Genomic DNA, 20,449 nt, shown 5'->3' with positions numbered 1-20,449 from the left:
CTGGCTCTACACGGACTCACTTCAATTCCCACTAAAATCCTAAAGCAAATTTCACTAAGCGGTCAGGCAGGCAATGCATGAGTGTGTTTCTCTAACCTTCGGTCCTCCGCTGTCCTCACGATGTTTGGTGTTCTCAGGTTCTCGGCGATAAATCCCGTATCCCATCCTTCGTCGCCAAATGTAAGGGGTTCGTTGTTGATCGTCGTGGGATTTCCGCCTCCGAGTACACGGCGTAAAGTAAGAGCAAGACAAGAAAAGAAGAGGACACAGAGCACACAAAAAAGACGTCCGTACACAAAGACTTCAACTCAAAAACCTCTCGTTTATTCTAAGAACGTGATCGAACGTCGTCGATCTTAACGTATACGTACGGATCCTAACGTAGCCGTTCGGACGTCGAACGGACGCTAACGTCGCCGTTCGAACGTCCGAAACGGCTTACCTAATGCAACATCTAAACACCTTATGTCATTCCCTACATATACATAATGGTGGTCAGTTATTTAACAGTTACAGAAAACTGTGGAAATGCATCTATAGCAGCGACACCTGTGCTGCATTGCAATGTGAACCAGTCAGAATTGCCCTGAGGAAGGTGACAGACGGTCTGAATAAAAGACTTGGTTGCGTAAAAAGAGTCTCAGTGTCTTACCAACCTGATGAAACTATTCACGGAATTGGAGACAGTTTAGGACTACAAAAGTACAGCAACTGAATACCAACCTACTGTTTAGTCACTTTTGTCCATGGTGACGAAGAGCATCTTATTCATAATCATATGCATGCCAGAAATAATTCGTCCCTTATTTACTTTGTGTCTGTTTGCCAGTCCGGAGAGTAGGTTGATAGCACGTGGTTGGAAGCTAGGAAGATTGATGACAGGCAGAATGACAGGAGGACAGAGGTAGGATGGGTGAATTCAGGAAGCCAAAGATTGCACACTTTCCAGAAGTCTGAAATCACCGATTTCTTGTATCATGTTTGAAGCACTAACAGCAGTAGAATTCACAACACATGTATGGATGAAGTAAAGTGGATTCATCTATCACATCTATCACACCGTAGTCATCCATCAGTAAGAAATATGGAACTACATACTTCCCGTTAAGAACATTTTATTCAGCCCGTCACGATAGTTTCGCTTTGTTGCCGGACTCCTGAGGGACGACTGTGGGGTGAAAGACGTCTGTCGGTTAGCTTGAGCACTGTACTTTTTACTACAGTACAGTTCACAAAGATTGATTAGTGAAACATTAGTTAATTGACCTACCAAAGAAGTTCATGGTAAGGGCGCCCCTCTGCGTCTGCGCAGTGCCGTGGTACTTGAGCTCGTCCGGTTGGTAGTAGGCGTAGTCGCTGACTGCGCATGTCTCGATGGCGGAGTTGGGCACGTGACTGTACCCGCCCGGCTCCTGACCACGTGCCCAGATCACGTGCATCGGTAACATGTCAATCCCGTGGTCCTGCGACTCGTCAGCTGGAGTAAAATGTTAGAGAACAAAATTAGTGATGTTAAAAGTCGGTTTGTAAATCTACAGACACCTACATCGTACATGAAAATACGTTACTATCATACAAGACAGACGAGAAAACTAGCTAACACTCACTGGACGAAATAGGTTCAGATACTTTCATATCCCGCCCCGTATCTTGCCGTATTCTTTACAAATACGAGCATATGCGCGGATGCGAAGTGTCCAGAATCCGTCGCATTCGCTCGTATATGCTCGTATTTGTAAAGAATACGGCAAGATACGAGTGGGATATGTAACGTGGTTTTACAATATACTAAATTTCCAAATACAATGCAGGTATGTATACAACTCAATGGCTTGTGCTGTCGGCTCATTTTCTGTTTATTTTGGTTTCGCGTTGTATTCGGCTTTCATTTTGCACCTGCAACCTAGTTTTAACAACACCTCACGCGACAAAATCCCGCGATTTATCCCGCAAAATCTCGAGAGATCCCGTACAAAATCCCGCGAGGAATGCCATGAAATCCCGCGAGAAACATCATGAAATCTCGAGAGAAACACCACCAAATCTCGAACGAAAGTATACCGCGAAATCTCGCGGAACTGTTACGGATGCATACAATATATCCTGTACTGTACATATACAAGATTAGCACAGGTATTGACCATCGATAAGGGGATTTTCTGACCCACCGTGAAGCTTCTTCCTGAACCTGGCCGTGACGATGCCGTTCTCCTCCTTGGCGATGGCAGCGGTGAGGCTGTCCCCTCCGCCGTCCCCGTACCACCTGTCCCGGCGGGGCGTGGAGCGGTCCCGGGTGTAACAGTCATCCACACGGTACACGGCCCCGCGGGTCACCACGATCACCATGTCTGTACAGTCCATAGCGTGGAGAGAACCGCCGCCTGATGATATGGGCAAAAAAGTGGTTGATGAAAATCGCTTGTCATATGTCGTGTTTGCCGTAAGTCCATGACAAACACATGTCATGCAAGTAGTACGCAGACTTTAACAAGGTAATTAAATTGCAGAAATTTAAAGCCCACAAAATCAATTTGGAAAAGAAAACATGGTTTCGTGGTGCCTAAAATCCTTCATGTAAATGGGTCGTAATTTTTTTTTGAGATCCTGATCTTGATCTTGATTAATATTCTATGAAGGTTTAGATAGATGAATCACATAACTTCTGACTTAAAGTTCTGACTTAATTGTTAGGTAGACGCCGCAAAATGAAGAGAACTTAGTAATAACTTTTTTCGGTACCATTTTCCGGCTCTCCCTCTGGCTCCGGTTCCGCTTCGGCCGTTCCTTCCGGTTCACTTTCCGGTTCTGCAGTTCCTTCCGGTTCACTTTCCGGTTCTGCAGTTCCTTCCGGTTCACTTTCCGGTTCTGCAGTTCCTTCCGGTTCCGGTTCTGCAGTTCCTTCAGGTTCGCTTTCCGGTTCCGGTGTGGCTTCCGGTTCACTTTCCGGCTCAGCTTCTGGCTCTGCCGTTACGCATTGGTCAGGGACGACGGACTCAGCTTCGGGTTCGGGCTCAGCCGAAGCCTGCCGAGTGTACCGCCGAACGCTGCGTGCAGACCGCTGGCTCTGCCGGGAAGTGAGGTTAAATGTGTTTGAAATATCGATTTATAGATGTGTTACGTGAAAGGCACATAACAAGAAAACTCAGCTACATCAGATGCATTTTGCAAAAGAACACGACGACGGCACAGAGAAATGACAATTGTTATGTACCTACGATTCCATCTCCAGCAATAAATTCATCAATACCTACCGTCACGAAAGGCTCCTCTTCCTCTGCCCTCGCAGGTTTGACACCCTCGTACCCAGCGTAGTTCACCGGAAAATCTCGACACGTGGAGGTTAGACCTGCCGAATAGCAGCGGACAAAAGAGGGGTGAAGAATTCTTTGTCGTGTGTGAAAACGTTTGCTCCGAAATGTATTGAAATTCACATCTTAGAGAGATAATGTCTGGTAACTTTAGGCAACAGTACAAAACAGTACAACACGGTAATGTGGCGATTATGAGACCTACCTGACGGCCTCCACCCCACCGCCACCCAGCCCATACCCTCTGCTTGTAGCATCACTTCTATCTCACTGGAGGTCTGGAAATAACGTTAAGGACATGCATCGATGATTATTGAGGGCCAAAGCGCACATATTCATTCAAAAAAGGTTATATAGAATAGATATTGGTGAATGTTTCGCAAAACCTGTCATGGGTACCCCGTTGTAATATTGTTCAACCAACAGATATAACAGATATAACACGTTGAATTGGAATGAATTGCTCGATTACATGAGAAAATGCATATGTAAAATACTACACCAAATATGTTAGTAACATGTCAGTTTTGAGATGTACCTGGATAATCTTCCAGTACAGGTCAAACCCGTCCGTCAGCTCCCTGTGGAAATAGTCACTAGTATCCACGTCAGTGGTGGTGATGTCAGAGCCTGTCAGGAGAAGAACAAAAAAGAAGAACTTTAGCATTGATCATGGGTAAGTTATGGATAAATTACTCAAGCTAAACTGAGCGGCAGAGAGAAAGTTACTACAGTTTATATTCTAGATAAAGTGACAACAAACGATACCAAAAGGTTAATCGATAAGCAGCAAGAAACATCTTTTCACCGAAATATGGAAATTTTCTGCCGTACTTCTTTTGGGTGTAATCCAGGAGCACAAAGCTAAGAAACTCCGGTCTGAGACCTAAAGTACACTTACTTGAGGAACAAGTCTCCCCGAACCAGCCTGCCTCGCAGAAACATCGGTTCATGGGGTAGTTCGTCATGGAGACTCTCACACACACGGCATGGTCACCACAGTCAGCGTCCGTCTCACAACCGTCTGGTAAGGATAACAGAGACTGTCACTGTTGATGGGGCAAAGTCATGATTCTGTGCCCATCGACTAGGCTACGTTACTGGTTGGTGGGTATTTTCAGCACCAAGGACAGCACCTAGTGAGTGGGGTGAATCACCTCTGATAACAATCGCTAGGTGTCGCTCTTCCATGGTCCACAGTTCCGGAGCGGCAACCTGTTCTCTTGTCATAGCGCGGGCCAACCCCCCCACCGCAAACTATGAGAATGTAAACAAACATGGATAACATCTGTGTTTACAGCTTTTATTAAGAAACACTGAAATGGTGAGATGAGCTCGAGGTAACTATGCAAGTCGGTGGGTAATATATACAACACAATGAAAAGCAACGATGTACATCTGTCAGGGTAGAGACTCCGATCTGGTAGAATCACCCATTCTACTGGTACAGATCCTGATTGGTCGTGTAGATTTTGAGGTATTCCCTTTAAGGCCACAGCAAGTAATTTTTATGGATGACATCCGCGCGCGCATCAATTTTCGCCTGATTTTGAAAAAAAAAAAAAACACAAGAAATTTTGTTGCCCTCTGACAGTGGTCTACATGCCGAAGATGGGCAAAGATGTATGTTGCCATGCCGGAAGGTGGATGGCAGATAACTATGAAGAGAGGAGACAAGACAAGGCTCTGATTTTATGTTTTGTTTCTTACTTTGATGCAGTGATATGTGATGCTGGCTGTGTGTATGTGATGTTCTCACTGAATAAAAACCATTTGTACAATGATTGAGTCCAAATTGTAAATTGTAGAAACCTTATTTTTTTCGGCCCGCCTTATTTTTTTTCGCCCGCTCGCATTAGATTCGGAGTCTGCAGAGGATGTCATCCATAAAATTTACTTGCTGTGGCCTAAAGACAGCTGCAGTCAGAACGTTGATTCACGTCACTTTAGATAGACTGATTGACTTGAAATGTAGTATTTGTAAATGGGAAACTTCCCTAAGACATTAACAGCATCATTCTGTTGACAAAGACAAGGGATTTCTATCCGCAGAATCCCCGATTCTATCAGATCGGAGTCTAGATCTCTATCGTGACATACGTTTGCACTTACATAAGACCTCGCGCCAGTAACGAGAACTAACGGTAATTTATGGATGTACTATACATGTATGTCGCCTAGTAGTAATATTTCACATATGGTACTCATGTATTGTAAGATCAAGGTAGCCATTCGAACAATTAACTTGGGGCTGCACATCTAATAAGTCTCCTACCTCTGAACTGACACCTGTCTCCCGTGTACAGGTGCTCGCAGGTGCAGGTGGAGCGGTCATCGCTGCAGGTGCCGTGCCCAGAACACCTGGCAGCGTTACACTTGTCTTCAGCAAATATGGCAGCAGCTGAAACATATCGTAGTCAGATATTATATAGTGTGAACCTCCCTACCATGATTCAGAACTCTAGATCTTAAACAAATCTTAATCTACTATAGCAATAGACAAAGGAAGCAGGCTACAATGAAACAAAGTCGTCTTATGGAAAGGTGCCCGGTCACGTACCGTCATCTATGGTGACGTCAGAGCAGCTGTAGAAAACGTAGTCGCCACCACCGGCAGTTGTCCACTCCGCCGCCTGGCGGGTTAGACGGAGAGTGCAGTTCGCGCACGCTGAGCTGAACTGCACGGTATAATTCTGCCTCCTGATCGTGGTTGAAAGAATCAGATTAAAGTGCAGCTTTTAGGGCTTGAAGACCAGATTTTTCAAAGTCAATATTATAGCCACGTATCTACATACTAGGTTAAAACAACACTGTCCCAATGCTAAATATTCTTACGAAAAATAGTTACTGGAAGGACCCGGGAATGATTTTTAGGGTACCACCCAGAAAATAAAGACTCATCTTGAGGCTTGTTTCTACAGTTTTAAATGCCTAAAGTATGAAATGCTGATTCAAATGTGCTAATGGGGGACAGTATGTGTCAATATCAAACAAATTGCCTTATTCACTATATTATCAGTTTTGCCGCCCTGAAATTGCATTGAATGCCTTTAATGACATGTAATCAAGTATTGGAAATATATATATTTCTTCACAGCGACCACACTTTTTCTACAAATTATCTACCAGACTGGGACTGACTACATTCTACATGGGCTTGTGCATACGTTTTGAGTGTAAAAATCTCCTTCTCAATTAAAAATGTAGACCCCTAAACTTTCTGATCTCCTTGTATAAAACTCACGTGGCGTCGTCAGCCCCCGTGTAGCCGTTCCCGTCATCAGGAGTGAGCAGGGCGGGGTTCTCGTCTGATTCACCCGTCAGAAGCTCGAGTTTGAACCCGCCCTATTGGAAACATAATCAAGACGACACACGCTATTGGCACACGCAAATTAAACCATTGGCAACATTAAGAGTGTAGGCACAGGTGGTATGTATGTTGTAGGGCCTGGCCGACAAGTCTTTAAATATGGTATAAAAGACAACAAAGCACAAAAAAGTTAATGATGGCACTATTTGCGTATATTCTTGATAAAATTGTTGGCTTGTCGTTAATCGAAACAGCCCGGCCGGGCCCCGGTTTGGAAATATTACCTGTAATTAATAGACTATAGTGCTAGTGCAAGCTTGATCATGTGCATGTACACATGGATGTACAAGCTATTCCTTTGTTGTGACCATATACTTTAAAGGTCTTTATTCATGTAATTCATGTGAGTTTAGAGAGAAGGTAACAAAAGAAGCAGCGAGTGGTTCGCAGGTTAAAAAGCCGTGCAGAGTATGCGTGCTTTGCGCGCCATGGGAAGAGAATGCCGACATCTGTGTGACTTACCGTGTGAACGTAAGCTTCGTGCCACTCCACCACTACATCCGTGTTCAGGGGCAGGTATGTGATCTCCGGAGGATCTGCAAAATTCACAACACGCGAAAAGTATTATTTACATACGAATAGTAGTAAGTTTGTTTTAAGTTTTAAGTGAAACTCCAACAGGCCTAATGACTGCATTTCCACCCAGTTTTCTTTTGTATTTGCCTGTTATTTTATGTATTTTGTTTACATCCATGTGCAAATAAATTGACTAAATTAAAACTAAACCATTTTTAGAGATGTCAATAAATTTTCATGCCACCTTACCCAGTGCAAACATTTTCACTCACTAAACAAAATCACCTTAAACAATAGGTGATTGTTCCGTTAAACTTTCTTCTTTTACCTGTACCTTAATTTACGCATGCTTTAAGATGTGCTTTAAGATGATTTTTTTTTTGCAGTGACTAGCTGACCTGAAGAAGCCATGCCACACGGCCCCTGGGTCCCGTGTACGTTGTCCAGAAAGTCGAAGTCAAACCATCGGGCGGGCGGGAAGGTTAGCCGGACATGTCCGTGCACGGTGACGGCCAGCCATGTCAGCACTACCCACGCTCTCACTGGTGTCGCCATGGTCTTATCGTGTGGAGAAACAGTTAATGTGTAACGCAGAGAACACAATTCGCACAAGGGGCCCGACCGGGCAGCTTTTGGGAACGAAAAGTACGATATAAAAGACAACAAAACACAGAAAAGTTTTTAATAATAATCATGGGCACTATGTCAGTATATTCTTGACACGAGTTGTTAATATTCCGTACATACAAATAGCCCGGCCGGGCCCCGGTTTGGAAATGTGACCTTAGCATAAGACAAAGATCTGGATAGATACTAACTTTGCTTTGTATTTGACTTAAATGCAATGGCTGAAATGTTCTAGGTGAACGTTTCTGAGGTCTATACATTTTAAAATGTCGACACATGAAAACGCTGTGTTATCGAAACGGATATTCATTCTATATGGTAAACGGTATATAATACGTTTAAACAACATATACTTGCCAATACTTGCCAATACATGCCATACTTCGCAAACCAGTCTAAGAGACCATAAAGTACTTACGTCGCGTGCGAGTACGTATACGTCGCACGAAAATCTGACTTTCCAGAAACAAAATACCCCTTTTAACTAATAGTATGAAATATGATAGGGGCGAACTAAAAGGCGCAGAACCCTATCGCACTTTTAACACACATTTGTACTGTCTCCCTATGCGTTGTATATATGAATTCTATATACACCATCAAGACAACTGCATTTGACGTCAGATCTTAGCTTGTCCTCCCCGATACTTTCAGTGAAAAGACGGCCTACCTACAGGGCATCACCATTGATAGTCTTTTGCATCCTGTCGGACGATCTACATAGTATATCCGGCGCCACACGGACCATTCTATCCCCCCACACGGGTGGCCTTTCACCCGCCCACTCAATTAGTGAAACGTGTAGAGTTCCGTTCTAGATTGTGCGGCGTCTTTTATTTGCAGAGAGCGGAGCCATGTTTGTTTGGCAAAGATGCTGACGTTTGGAGATGTTTATCTGCCTACTTGAAGAACAGGTGGCGCCTGTTTGCATACCTGGGAATTGTTTGACAGTTTCCTTTGTTCTCTGCTGGTGTCCCCTTAACTCTGTGATTGTAACTGTCTGGTGGACGGAAGGCTCGGGTTAAGACTGGTCATGGTAGTTTTCATGATCAAGTCATGTAATGGTGCTAAATTTCTTCACAAGTGGCCACTGATAACAGATAGTATCCCTTGACACTTTGGATGTGTAGAATGGCTTCAAATTATACGAGACTTTTGCGCCCATTTCTAGCCTCAAACTATGATTTTTTCTGAACGCTTATGCATCAAGAGGAACAAATGATCTACTGTATTTTGTACACTTGGGGAGGGGCCTGATTTAAGATACGTTGTTTAGATGGTCTTCAGAGATGTTATCGCACATAGTGCTTCAGCAGTTAGCACGGGTCAGGGTGACAGTACCCTGTCAATCATGTCACAGGAGACTGCTTAAGAGTCTGGCAAACGCATCTTATTCAATATACGTAGTTTCATGACCTACTAAGAATCAGAGCTTGGATAACCCTTTAAAGTGACGATCATGAAATCACGAGAAAGAGAATGCAAAGTTATTTGTTTTTACGAAAGGATCTTGATATATATATATATATATAAACAGTCCTAGCTTGATGTGTGTTGGTTTAAAACTGTTTAATATGTCTCTCGGTATCTATTAAGCCCCTGTCACACATTCAGAACCTCCCACCGAGTCGTGTGGCGTTCGACTCGGAACCAAGAGGTCCCGGGTTCGAGTCCTGACATGCCACTGATCATGTGCCCTTGGGAAAGGCACTTTACACGACTTTCCTCAATTAACTCAAGTGAATATAAGTATTGTCCTGTTCTTTATTTGACCTCTATTTGCGTTGGTGACGGCATACGATAAATTGATATAACTTGAGTGTACTGTCACTATGTCTAGTCATGAAATGTTGGTATAAAAAAACTCCCACCAACCAATATTGCCTGACGTTCGGGATGCGTCACATGCGTGACTTCAAAGTGCTATTTTCCTGTACCCAAACCAGCTCGGAGTATCACGAAATACAATCTATCAGTTAAGTACGGGAGCGTGTGTATAAATCATCTGTTTGTGCGTTTTAGACACTTTTCCTTAATCAGACACTCGCACATAATTCATTAATATGTAACTCAAAACTTTTGCTGTTTTTGCATTTCATGGCTACAGCAATATTTCGGTTCGGGAAATGGCACAAAGAAAAATTTATCACTTGTTGATATGTAGATACACGCGGTGTCAAGTCAATATTGTATGTAGATGTTCATTTCATGTTTCGTAGTTCTCTCTGTAAGTAGATTTGAGTTTGAAGGCACCAGATATACTGCCGAATCTGTTTGTTAACATGAAAACAGGGTCCTCTAGCGTGACAAATAAGAGGATAACAACATTCCCTGTGCTAGGTCAGGAGCTTCCATTTGCGTCACATGAGTTACGCCTAATGCACAAGTACGGCTTAGTTAAGCCTAGTCCTGTCAGATGGAAATAACGGTGGTAATGATTTGGCACGAAGGGAAGAAATGGGAGAAAATGTCGTCGCGAAGGTCAAAATCTCCAAGGAAATGGGTTGATTTAGTGTCTCTTTATAGTTATACATTTTTGTTAGTTCGATGTCGCACGTATTTCGTTAGCCGGTTACAATTTAACGTATACTTGTCTATTTGTTGACAAGAAGAAAGGTAACGAGCAAAATGACATCTTATACAAATACAAACCAGCGGTGTTCTCTTCTTCGCAAGCATTTTACTTCAGATTTAGTACGTTTATACAGACGTACAGTGGGATTGGATAAGTGTAAGCAGGGGTGTATTGTCCTCAGGTAAGCTCTTAACATAGATGTATACTCGTAACACTGCATCAACGGCAAATAGCTATAGATTTTGATATTGATCCCAACGCTATTTGTTCCTTTCTCGGCGGGGGCTACTTCTATGCAACAAGTCTAATTCTTCTTGGATCAGCTTTCCAAGGCCGAAGATTAAGAACTAAACGTCATTATGCAACAACAAAGACATGTCACACAACCCAAGAAACTCAGAAAAGAGAAAACAAGACGTTTACACTAACCTGATATTCCCGGTTGTACGTGCCCGTCCGTCCGTACTACTGTAGACCGTGTACTAGCCGAACTGAGACCACAAAAGAGGCGCTGCCTTCCTCACGGCTGTTTTAACACCGCCTAGATCCGTATTAGGGCGGCGGCTTTGATGTTTTTGTGCGCGGGGCAAACCAGAGGGTATGTTGCCAAACTTCTGCTGTTTAATCAGTTGTCGAAATCGTTTCCAATTTGGCGAAAGTACCAACGACACCAGCGTTGGATACGGACCGTACCAAAGAGGACGTTATGAGGGCTTCCTAATTTTTCGCTCCCCTCTTATTTCTAGTACTACCCCCTTCGTTTTGCCGTCCCATTTACGGTCAGATTTTCGTAAATCTTAGGGTATAAATGCACGAATTTTTGCCATGTTAACTTAGTTTCTTTCCTATAGCTTTAACCAATGTTTTCCAGACTTGTCCACCATGCACCTACAATGATTGCGATTTAGAACAACTTGGTGTCTCCGGTCCTACCTCTTGAAGTGGAATGTTCCGAAAATCGATTCAAAAGGTCGGACGGTATCTGATAGCACCCCACAAACACTCCACACAGACTCTGTAGTCACAACACCTTATTGACGAACAACTCTAACACAAGGACACTTATTTAGATCAGAACGGATGAAAAAAGGACGAGTGTATATTTTCCTTGAGAAGAATGTGAAGTTTACGTAAGGTAATCTGACTCAAAAAGCAAAGTGAATTTTTCTTGGGACTCAACGCCTGCCTCTTAGAGTTTAACAAGCGTTTTGTTTGGCCAAAACATGTTTTGAAGGATAACGTTCAGTGGTGAGGCGTGTTGTTTTAGTTATAAACACGTTAAAGTAAAGTGGGGCTTTGTCGGTGTTTTACACGTTTCTCTTCAAGGTCAAGTTCGTTGTTTTATCAACACATATTTCTGAACTCAAAGGATGCCCTTTTCAAGTGACAGTAATTAGTGTTGTCTTGGGGATAGTAGGCAAAAATAAGCTTAGACTGAACAATCGTGTACAAACTATACTACTCCTGAAGTCACGATTTTGCTATAGAGCATTTTGTTATGAAAGGTGTCAGTTGACTTGTGGACATAAATACAAGTCTCGATGAGTTTCACATGAACACAGTGCATTTGACCCTCACGTAGTTGGTATCGTAAATCTTACTGTTCATAGTTTAATTATAACATTCATACTTTCGATTGATATTTACCATATAGATATATTGACATCTCGTTTAATATAATAGATACGCTTTTAATATGATATACGGACTTGTAAATATATGATATATATATGACACATGATCCAGAAAATAGACGGAAACACTGACTCTCCCAGTATACTGATTCAGACATCGAGTCGATTAATAGTAGGTAGTTCTATCACCAAAGGTAGCAAACGTATCACAAAGCCACGCATTTAACTGAAAACAGCACGTAGAATTACCATAAAGTCTACCCTTGTTTCAGGTCATTCGTACGTTTACGAAAGCCATTGATAGTCATTCATGAATTATCTTTTAACATTGCATGTTTAGAAGCGATCTATTCTTTATATACTACTTTGATCACTGTGTCTAAGTATGTTATATGTATTCTCTCTAAATGCCGCACTGTTGTACCTTTAGCTTGGACGGTACAGTAGCTTTACTTTACTTTGAGGGAGACAGAAAAGGTGCTGTGGTCTTGAGAGCCCGCCATCTTGGACGTTGCTTTGGACAGGAGCCAAAAGGTCTTTGATCCCTGGAAGAGAAGTCACGTATCAGTCAGACTATATTGCTTTACATAGTTTATAATCATAATGTGATAACAGAAATACGCAAATTTTGGGGGAATGATTAATCTTTTGGAGAAAAGAAAGAAACAATTAGGTTCATTCTTAGGGCAATTTAATGTTTTACAAGTTTATAAGCGTGAGTCCTTACCCCATAAAATTAAAACAGGATTCCCAATTCTAAAATCCTCCTCGTGCAAATTGATTTTCTGTATCTATACCGCACATCCCCTTCCAACATGATCCAATTATATCTTTATTAACATTTTATCTTTTCCACCACCTCGCCTGAATGGCACTACGTGTAGTGGTTTGCATCTGTTTCGAACCTTTTCCAACTGGGATAAAATTATCCGGATCGAGCTGAATTGATTCTCTTTGATCCGGATAATTTTATACTAGTAGGAAGGGGGCCTTCTTTAAAGATGTTTATGTAGATACCTATGGGGTCATGAATTGATGTACAAGTAGACTTCTATCACGTGGTTAACACGGGCGGGGCACGACCTGTCTTAGCGAATCACAGTGTAAGCTTGATCCGCCCTAACCAATCGCAGTGCAGATCTACACGTGCTCCTAAATTTGCCGCGTCTTTCAGAATTTCTCGGCCCACTCAAACGAACCACGGTAGCGACCGGTCGGAAAAAAAACGGTTTTGTGTTGACCCATTTTCCTGGTATGAATGACCACAGAGGTATGCATAAAAAACAAAAACTTTTCGTAATACGAAAAAGTTCTGAAATCCAGACAGCTGCAGTTGCCTCATCGGAGATCGAAAATAGGGTTATAGAACAGTGAGAACACTGACTATAATTTCCAAGTCAGTGGTAGAACAACACTTACCTTCATGCCTTTAGGGACGTCCGCCCGCGGCATAGTTTTGTACACACCAGTCAAGACTAGTTCTTCATTGGTCGCCCCGGAAATGTGGATCTTATTTCCTGAGTGGTAAAACCAATGATTATGCCAGAGGCAATTCGCAACGTAAGTTATCAGTAAATACTAGCGGTACTGCTCATTAAAAGTCATATATTGCTATTATCTAGCTGTGGGTGCAATTTTAGCGAGTGTGGCAATTAATGCTGCTTTCCATCTCCGTCTTGAATATAGAATATAGTGTAGTCCAATAGCAGTAATTTTGAATACCCTTGTTCCGCGGAGCCCACATATATATGTGGGTTGCACATACAGTACCATCTTTATAGTACCATGTATATGTCATTGAATGATTTGGCCATGGGGGTATTTCTCGAGCAACGCATCACACCGCAGCGAAACGCAACGAATGTGGAAGTAACTACGCCACCGCGGGGGCAAAACAAAACGTCAAGGGAATATGACCTGATTAAGAAATCAAATTATTTGAAAAAAATTTGTAAAAAAATGCCAGCAGGACAAGGGTTAAGAACGTTTTATGACACAAAACCAAGCAAAATGATAGGGTATTTTTTTGCTGTACCTTCGCTGGTGGTCTCCAGGGTCTTGGCGGTAGTGACGGTATCTCCGAACACCTGGTACCGGGGCCGCTTGTACCCCACCACTCCTGCTACACACGGACCTGGGGAAACCAGCACGATATTCCAAGGGTTAGAGACATATTCGACAATACTCTGTACCTAAAGGCAAGAGGTAGCCATGACAGCATCTACACAAAAAGAACGTCCGGAATGCGATCATTAACTTAATTCATATCGGATTGATGGCGACATTTTTCTCGTCAATCAGTCACAGAAGTCACTACTGTTCGATAGCGTTTTTATAACGTGGTCAGCATTAGTATTAGTTAATGTTTTGGGGTGGTGAGCCTTCGACGCACTGTTATGTCACGATCTGTGTATTTAATAATATGTTAATTGTATTTTTTTGTGTGGCGGCCCGGTCGCATACGTAGTGCGACCATCGTACGATCGCAGACTGAGGGCATTCTTGGGATAGTGATGTAAGAATTAGGAGAGCAGAAACAGAAAGACACTCCTGGTCCCGGGCTGGGGATCGAACCCACGCCTAACCCGGACACACCCCGACGCTCTAACCATTCGGCTAAAAGATCTAGACCCATCGGCCAGATGAGTTGGTAGCGCCTATACTGTTACAGTCGTACATGTGACGTCCTGCAAATTCAGTTGTCTTGTTGCTAAGAAGATCCTTGTCGACAGTTGGTTCTGTCACCGCCAACTTGGACATTGGACGACAAAATCGTAAGAAGGCATACGGTGAATATCATCTAGCAAAAGAGATGGGTAGATTCCGACCTGTATTGATGCCGATGCGGAGCTTGATCTTACAGGAAACATGTACGGGGTCGAACACCTCGGCAGCCGACAGGAAGTGCAGAGCGAGCGAGGCGATCTCCCCCGGGTGCTGGCCGTCATTTACCGTCGGCAGCCCGGACACCACTTCGTACGCACCTCCTGGGGAAAAACATAGAGGAATGCCGTACCACAACTCTTCCCCCTTCCCCAGTCTTTACCCTACCTCAGGCTCTTCGTCCCTCTCCTACTCTTACCCTAACTCAACTCTTCCCCCCTCCCCCAGTCTTACCCCAAAGCCAAACCCCTACCCCAAATCGTCCCCCTCCCCCTTCTTCCCCTACCTCAACTTTTCCCCACTCTTACCATTCCTCGACTCTTTAACCTTCCCCAGTCTTACCCTACCTCAACTCTTCCCCCTCCCCTACTCTTACCCAACTTCAAAACTTTCGCGCTTTCGTTACCAAGTCTTTCAGCATTCACGTTATGAGACGAAAGCAAGAAAATTAAAGATTTGAGTCCTCTTTTTAGCATTTTTTCCAAAATCAGAGGCACAAGTGCATTATAGATATGCAGAATAAATGTAAATGTGTAATTAAATCTTATCGACGTTTGTTTACAAAGCAGCATATTGGTACAAATCCGATAGTTGTTTTAATAATATTTACCGAAGGAAATCATTATATTGTTTTTGCTCTGTTTCTTCTTCCTCTTTTTCTTCTCGTTCCAAACAAATAAGGTCAATGAATAGGACCAGGCGTCTGTAACCATGGTAATTGGTGTTGGGTTACATCATGCTGCAATTTCATAGCAGGAGGGGTTTAGACTCCTGTCACCATATATATGAATGTGTTTGAGTAAGAGTTAGAAGAGCAGACCGTATGTGAAGGTAAACATAATATATTTGCTTTACAAATGTTACGTTTCTAATTAAAATTGATCTGACCTGAGCCGTCCAGTTTGGTGGCGTCGTACTGGTCTATGACGGAGTCGAAGGTGTGGTACAGGCGGTTCAACAGGTCAATCAGCTGGTTGGACGACAGCGACGCCGAGATACGAGCAAAGCCGACGATGTCCGAAAACATGATCGTTACCTGAAAAACAAGTTCGAAGATCTTATACCTCCGTGAAATACCAAGAGTTCCTTGTTTAATTGTAGTTAATTAATTAATATGAAAATAAGGTGACATGTGTCCATTAAGCTGGTGTGTTACGACGAAAGGCGGTTATACCGGCTATACAGATACAGATACAGATACAGATTAATTGACTACTTTAGGTCATTCCACGGTAAATGTGACTATTGAATGAACATATGGAAAATATATAACTGCGAAAACACAAACAGACAGACCAAAACAATACCTGCCCCGTCATCCAATGTTGGTAGATGGCTGGAATTCTGAACTCTACTTCCCGTGTATTTCCTGTCACTACCGCAACTCGGAATGACGGAATTATCAATTATTTTCATTGACACAATAACGAGGTACGCTTACCATGTCGAAGTATTTAGGCGGCACGGCTTTGTTTTTCGTCATGCTCTGCGCGATGGATTTCGGGAAGATCTGACACAACAGCTTCTCCGCCTTCTGTCGTTCTTCGTTCAGCTCTTCCGTCTGCTCGGTCAGTCGGGAGGCGAAGGACTGAGTGTCGTTCGCCATCCGGTAGATTCCGGATGTGATCAACAGACTGGCGACTATCACCAGCACCAGAACCACGATGTCTATGGTCACCTCCGTGCTGCTCTTCTCCACTTTGTCGTCTGAAATCGTGATGATTTTTCCTGCCAGGTGTTTCTCCGCCTCACGGAAAATGCTGATGTAAGTAGTCATGTTGTCGAACCACTTCAGGCCCTCGGCTACAGCCGGCGTGGTTTTCTCGTTCTTGAGTATGGTCTCGCGCATGCGGAGGATGTTGTTCTGTAGCGTGGTGTTTTGGAATTCTCTGTCAAAGATGGCGACGGTTTGGGGAGAGTACCATCGTGCTGCGTCCAGGAAAGACTGCCCCCTGTACCTGGCCTCGTGGTACCGCCCTTCGTCTTCTTCAGAAAGCCCTCCTTTGAGCAGAAAAGAAAAGGGTATACATGAAAGTAACTCATCTCCTAGATTTTACAAATAACTCCACTAAAATGTGCATGGAGAAAAGGGTATTGGACATATTTTAAAGTCTGAAGTAGGCAGCCCGTTATGTGTGTGTACAGACCTTCGTCATAAAGTGTACGTATACATGCATAAAATATGGCGATGTGTAAATCCTGATGGTTAAAGCTGCAGTACCATGAAATAACGCCCCCTACCTTTTGCAAAGTAGATGCTCCCGACAGCTCTCTCCAGTCCGATGTAGTCTTTACTGGTCAGCATCATGTGATAGGCCACGGATGTTGTCCACAGTTTGCTCGTGTCACCCTCGCGAACCATGTCTCCCACGTGCGACAGGAAAAACACGTTGATGTTTGTGTAGAATCTGTGGTAACATTTACAAACCTTTGATACATCCCGCAAGTTTCGGGTACGAAAATATTGGTATGAGTGGCTGAGCTATGGGTTTGTGTGCCTGTTTGTCCGGGAGGTAGACAAAGTAGACAGCATGTGGGTGGAGAAATTGACAGGCAGAATGACAGGAGGTCAAATAGGTCAGACACAAGAAATGGTCCTGGCCATGCGACAGCTGGAATTAGAGGAAGACATGGGGGAATTTAAGAAGCCAAGAATTGCAAGAGGGGCCTACCAATACACTCGGATCGAAGTCTGAAATCTCTGAATTCATGTTTTCTATCAGAAGTTTTATATATGATATAGCCTTTCTATGAGAAAACCGTGTGGCAAAAAAAGTGATGTGTTTCAAAAACCTGCAAAACGCATTTTACTGTACTCAGTGACTCACTCGATTTGTTGACCGAATGTCGTCTGATTGGCCAGGAGGACCTGCCTGTTGTCCCGGATGTAGCTCTGCAGGTTTTCACGGCTCTGAAACTGCCACGGTTCGTCACGTGACACCCTCGGCCACTTCTTGAGAGCATTCAGCACCTCGTCCGTTTCTTCGTACATCTGTTAAGGATGCGTTTCAGAATTACATAAATCCTTCAAAATGTCAAAACATATGCACATTGTGTTTAAGTGCTGTAAACATACAGCGACAAACACTCGACAAAGTGCTGACGTGCTAATTTGTGTTAAAATGTCCACATTAACATTTAACAAATCAAATTTCAGATCGCTGAATTGAATACCTACAAGCAATATACTGTACCTAGCTAGCCAGTTGGTATTTTTTACTGTGACTACTACAACAGAGAGACATTAGAATTTCAAGTCAAAATGTTTGGCGACCGTCAAACACAAATCGTTTATAGTTTGCAGTTTCGCTGACCATTCTTGTTTTTCTTCTACCCCAAAATTCACACAATGGCCAGTATTCTCGTTTTATGTTTAGTCTGGTATAACGTCATGTAACGTCATATAGAAACAAAGTGTACGTGGAAAATTTGCCATCGTGCTATCATGTATCAAGAGCCAACCTAATACCAGCCCAGAAGAGAACAAGAAATAGCCATGCCTTCAACTTCAAATGCCAGAGTTATCAACCAAGGATTGATGAGGTCTTCAAGAATTCATTCTTCCCTAAAACTATCGCAGAGAGGAACCAAGTACAGTAGGGGTATTATTATTAGACAGCTTTAAACAATGTCTAGAGTTAGATGTTCAAGGGTTAGGTGTACAAGTCGTTCTAATGTAGCCATCTGCCTCCCCGCCGCGTGCCTGCGAAGCTGGTGCGTTACGCCGAAGGGCAGTTATACTGGCTATACTGATACAGGCAGATACAGAATGGCTGACCTTGATGAGTCGTTGATACACGGTCGGGTCGCCTTCCGAGCTGAGGTACAGCGCCGTGGTGCCTCTCTCCACCGCCAGCTTCACGGCGATCAGCCCCTTCTGGGTACTCAGCACGATCTCATCCGACACCTTCTCCCCCACCGCCTTCTCCGTCTGCGCTTCCTGGAGATAGATGCTGTTCTGGATCAGCATCCCCAAGATCAGGACGGCCACAAGGCCGAGGATCCGCAGGATCTTCAAGCTCTTAGATTTCTTAGAAATCGCCTCCACTTCGCTGGGTTCACTGTTTTTACCGTTAAATAGTTTTTCTACTCGTGTTGTACTCCACACCTTGTTGGCGCCATTCCCCGCCATGGTGAAGACTAGTTATGAGACTATGACGAGAGCTTGCAGAAATCTGTGATACATCTTTGTGAAGTTGCTGTTGCGGGAGGTTCTAATTACAAAATAGGGGTGTAAGGTACAGAGAAAAAAGTGGGATTTTCTTGCAGTTCCAATCACATCCAATTGTTTGAAAGGAAACGCACATTTTCTTAATAATGTTTAAGAAAATTAGCAACGCATACTATCATTTGAAATCAAAGTGAAGACGAAAAGGTACAATTGGCATTGTCCTACTACTATGGGTCTTGAATTACATAACACTAGGCGAAACACTGTTTCGTTTCTCAGGCAAGCATTGCATAAGATCCATTCAGATATTTTCCCCAGTGTAACGTTAATGGACTGTCCTTAGATGGCTCTTTCCGTTCCGTGAAGCGTGACAAACTGTCGGCTTTTAATTCGTCCATTAGGCCATGTTGATTTGATTATATGGATGACATCCGCGCGCGCATGAATTTTCGGCCGTTTCCAAAAAAAAAAATTTCAACCATACTGTAAATCGTACAAAACAGTTGCAAAATGAGCAAAAATATACCATAAGTTACAAAAAAAATTAATAAAAACTATACCAATGTCGTAGAATGCCAAAATCAAACGAAAAAAGACGAAATTGTAAAGAAATGAACTTGAAGACTAGATTATTCACCAAACCATACTCTGTGCCATTTGCTCAACCCTCATGACCACGTAGATTTCATAATGAAAAGAACTTTTTTTTTTTTGCAAAACTTTTTTTTTATTCGCACGCGCGCATCAGTTTTGGGGCTCCCGGAGGATGTCATCCATATAATCAAATCAACATGGCCTTAGGCTGTCAGCACTTTGCGTGTTCAAACGTGAAGCAGGGTGGTACATGACAAATCCTTGTAAACAATGGCAGGACAAAATACTACAGAATTTTTAATCCATATTTATATCTTATCATTAAAGAAAAATAGTTGCTGAACCTGACCCACCTCTATACAATAATATGGATGCATCAGCCGTTCATAGCAGTTTGTTCTTAGAAAGCATGTGTAATTTAACCTGGAAGCTTTGTAGAGAAATTACTAGATTTCACAAAAAATACCTGTCAGAAAATCGTTGCCATGACAACACAGTTATTAACTTATCTCAATGATATGATATTGTTGCCAACTATATATTAGGAAAAGGTCACCAAGTTTGGTGGCTCTAGATAGCTCAATCCGGGTTAAGTTTTCTCAATGTATTACTTGAAGTTATTTACAAAATCAGAATCTGCATTACAATATAATGTAAATACACCAACTGATCATGACGTGATTTGTAATGGAATTTCCTGTCATCATCATTCAAGACTTCATCACACACTAATTGACGCACGTTACGTCACAAGGGACATCTACAGCTCTT

General features: G+C 43.0%; 2 protein-coding genes across 3 annotated transcripts in view; both read right to left on the bottom strand.

Annotated features, from left to right (window-relative positions):
- The window catches only part of LOC109469325, a 23,570-nt gene extending 12,511 nt beyond the window's left edge, over positions 1-11,059 (bottom strand). The window contains exons 1-13 of one of the 2 annotated variants that reach the window (XM_019767826.1): positions 10,826-11,059; positions 7,593-7,752; positions 7,141-7,214; positions 6,553-6,653; positions 5,869-6,008; positions 5,584-5,709; positions 4,210-4,332; positions 3,847-3,938; positions 3,514-3,586; positions 3,252-3,346; positions 2,740-3,064; positions 2,169-2,381; positions 1,271-1,477 (exon numbers count right to left, since the gene is read on the bottom strand). In XM_019767826.1, coding sequence (XP_019623385.1) covers positions 1,271-1,477; positions 2,169-2,381; positions 2,740-3,064; positions 3,252-3,346; positions 3,514-3,586; positions 3,847-3,938; positions 4,210-4,332; positions 5,584-5,709; positions 5,869-6,008; positions 6,553-6,653; positions 7,141-7,214; positions 7,593-7,749 — 1,726 coding nt within the window. In that variant the 5' untranslated portion in view covers positions 7,750-7,752; positions 10,826-11,059. Of the gene's footprint in view, positions 1-1,270; positions 1,478-2,168; positions 2,382-2,739; positions 3,065-3,251; positions 3,347-3,513; positions 3,587-3,846; positions 3,939-4,209; positions 4,333-5,583; positions 5,710-5,868; positions 6,009-6,552; positions 6,654-7,140; positions 7,215-7,592; positions 7,753-8,239; positions 8,286-10,825 lie in introns of those variants that run through there. The other variant, XM_019767828.1, reaches the window with a different exon arrangement.
- A 1,029-nt stretch (positions 11,060-12,088) lies between these two features.
- LOC109469125 (guanylate cyclase soluble subunit beta-2-like) lies at positions 12,089-18,883 on the bottom strand. Its single transcript, XM_019767509.1, has 9 exons — positions 18,692-18,883; positions 17,742-17,905; positions 17,155-17,321; positions 16,355-16,914; positions 15,802-15,949; positions 14,859-15,017; positions 14,066-14,164; positions 13,450-13,547; positions 12,089-12,575 (listed from the first exon to the last, which is right to left on the bottom strand). The coding sequence occupies exons 1-9, from the start codon at positions 18,881-18,883 to the stop codon at positions 12,480-12,482; spliced, it is 1,683 nt and encodes a 560-aa protein (XP_019623068.1). The 3' UTR covers positions 12,089-12,479.
- Between the last annotated feature and the right edge of the window lie 1,566 nt (positions 18,884-20,449).

The sequence above is a fragment of the Branchiostoma belcheri genome, unplaced genomic scaffold (assembly GCF_001625305.1).
Source record: "Branchiostoma belcheri isolate BF01 breed outbred unplaced genomic scaffold, Haploidv18h27 scaffold20, whole genome shotgun sequence".
In the NCBI taxonomy this organism is placed as follows: Eukaryota; Metazoa; Chordata; class Leptocardii; order Amphioxiformes; family Branchiostomatidae; genus Branchiostoma; species Branchiostoma belcheri.
The sequence above is the reverse complement of the archived record's forward strand: the minus strand, read 5'-3'. Positions and strand labels throughout refer to the sequence as shown.

Coding starts and splice junctions, on each gene's coding strand:
- LOC109469125 (XM_019767509.1), bottom strand. CDS start 18,883: ATGCTGATCCAGAACAGCATCTATCTCCAGGAAGCGCAGACGGAGAAG. Junction 17,322..17,741: donor ACATTCGGTCAACAAATCGA/GTGAGTCACTGA, acceptor ATGTTACCACAG/ATTCTACACAAACATCAACG. Junction 12,576..13,449: donor ACGTCCCTAAAGGCATGAAG/GTAAGTGTTGTT, acceptor CTTCTCTTCCAG/GGATCAAAGACCTTTTGGCT.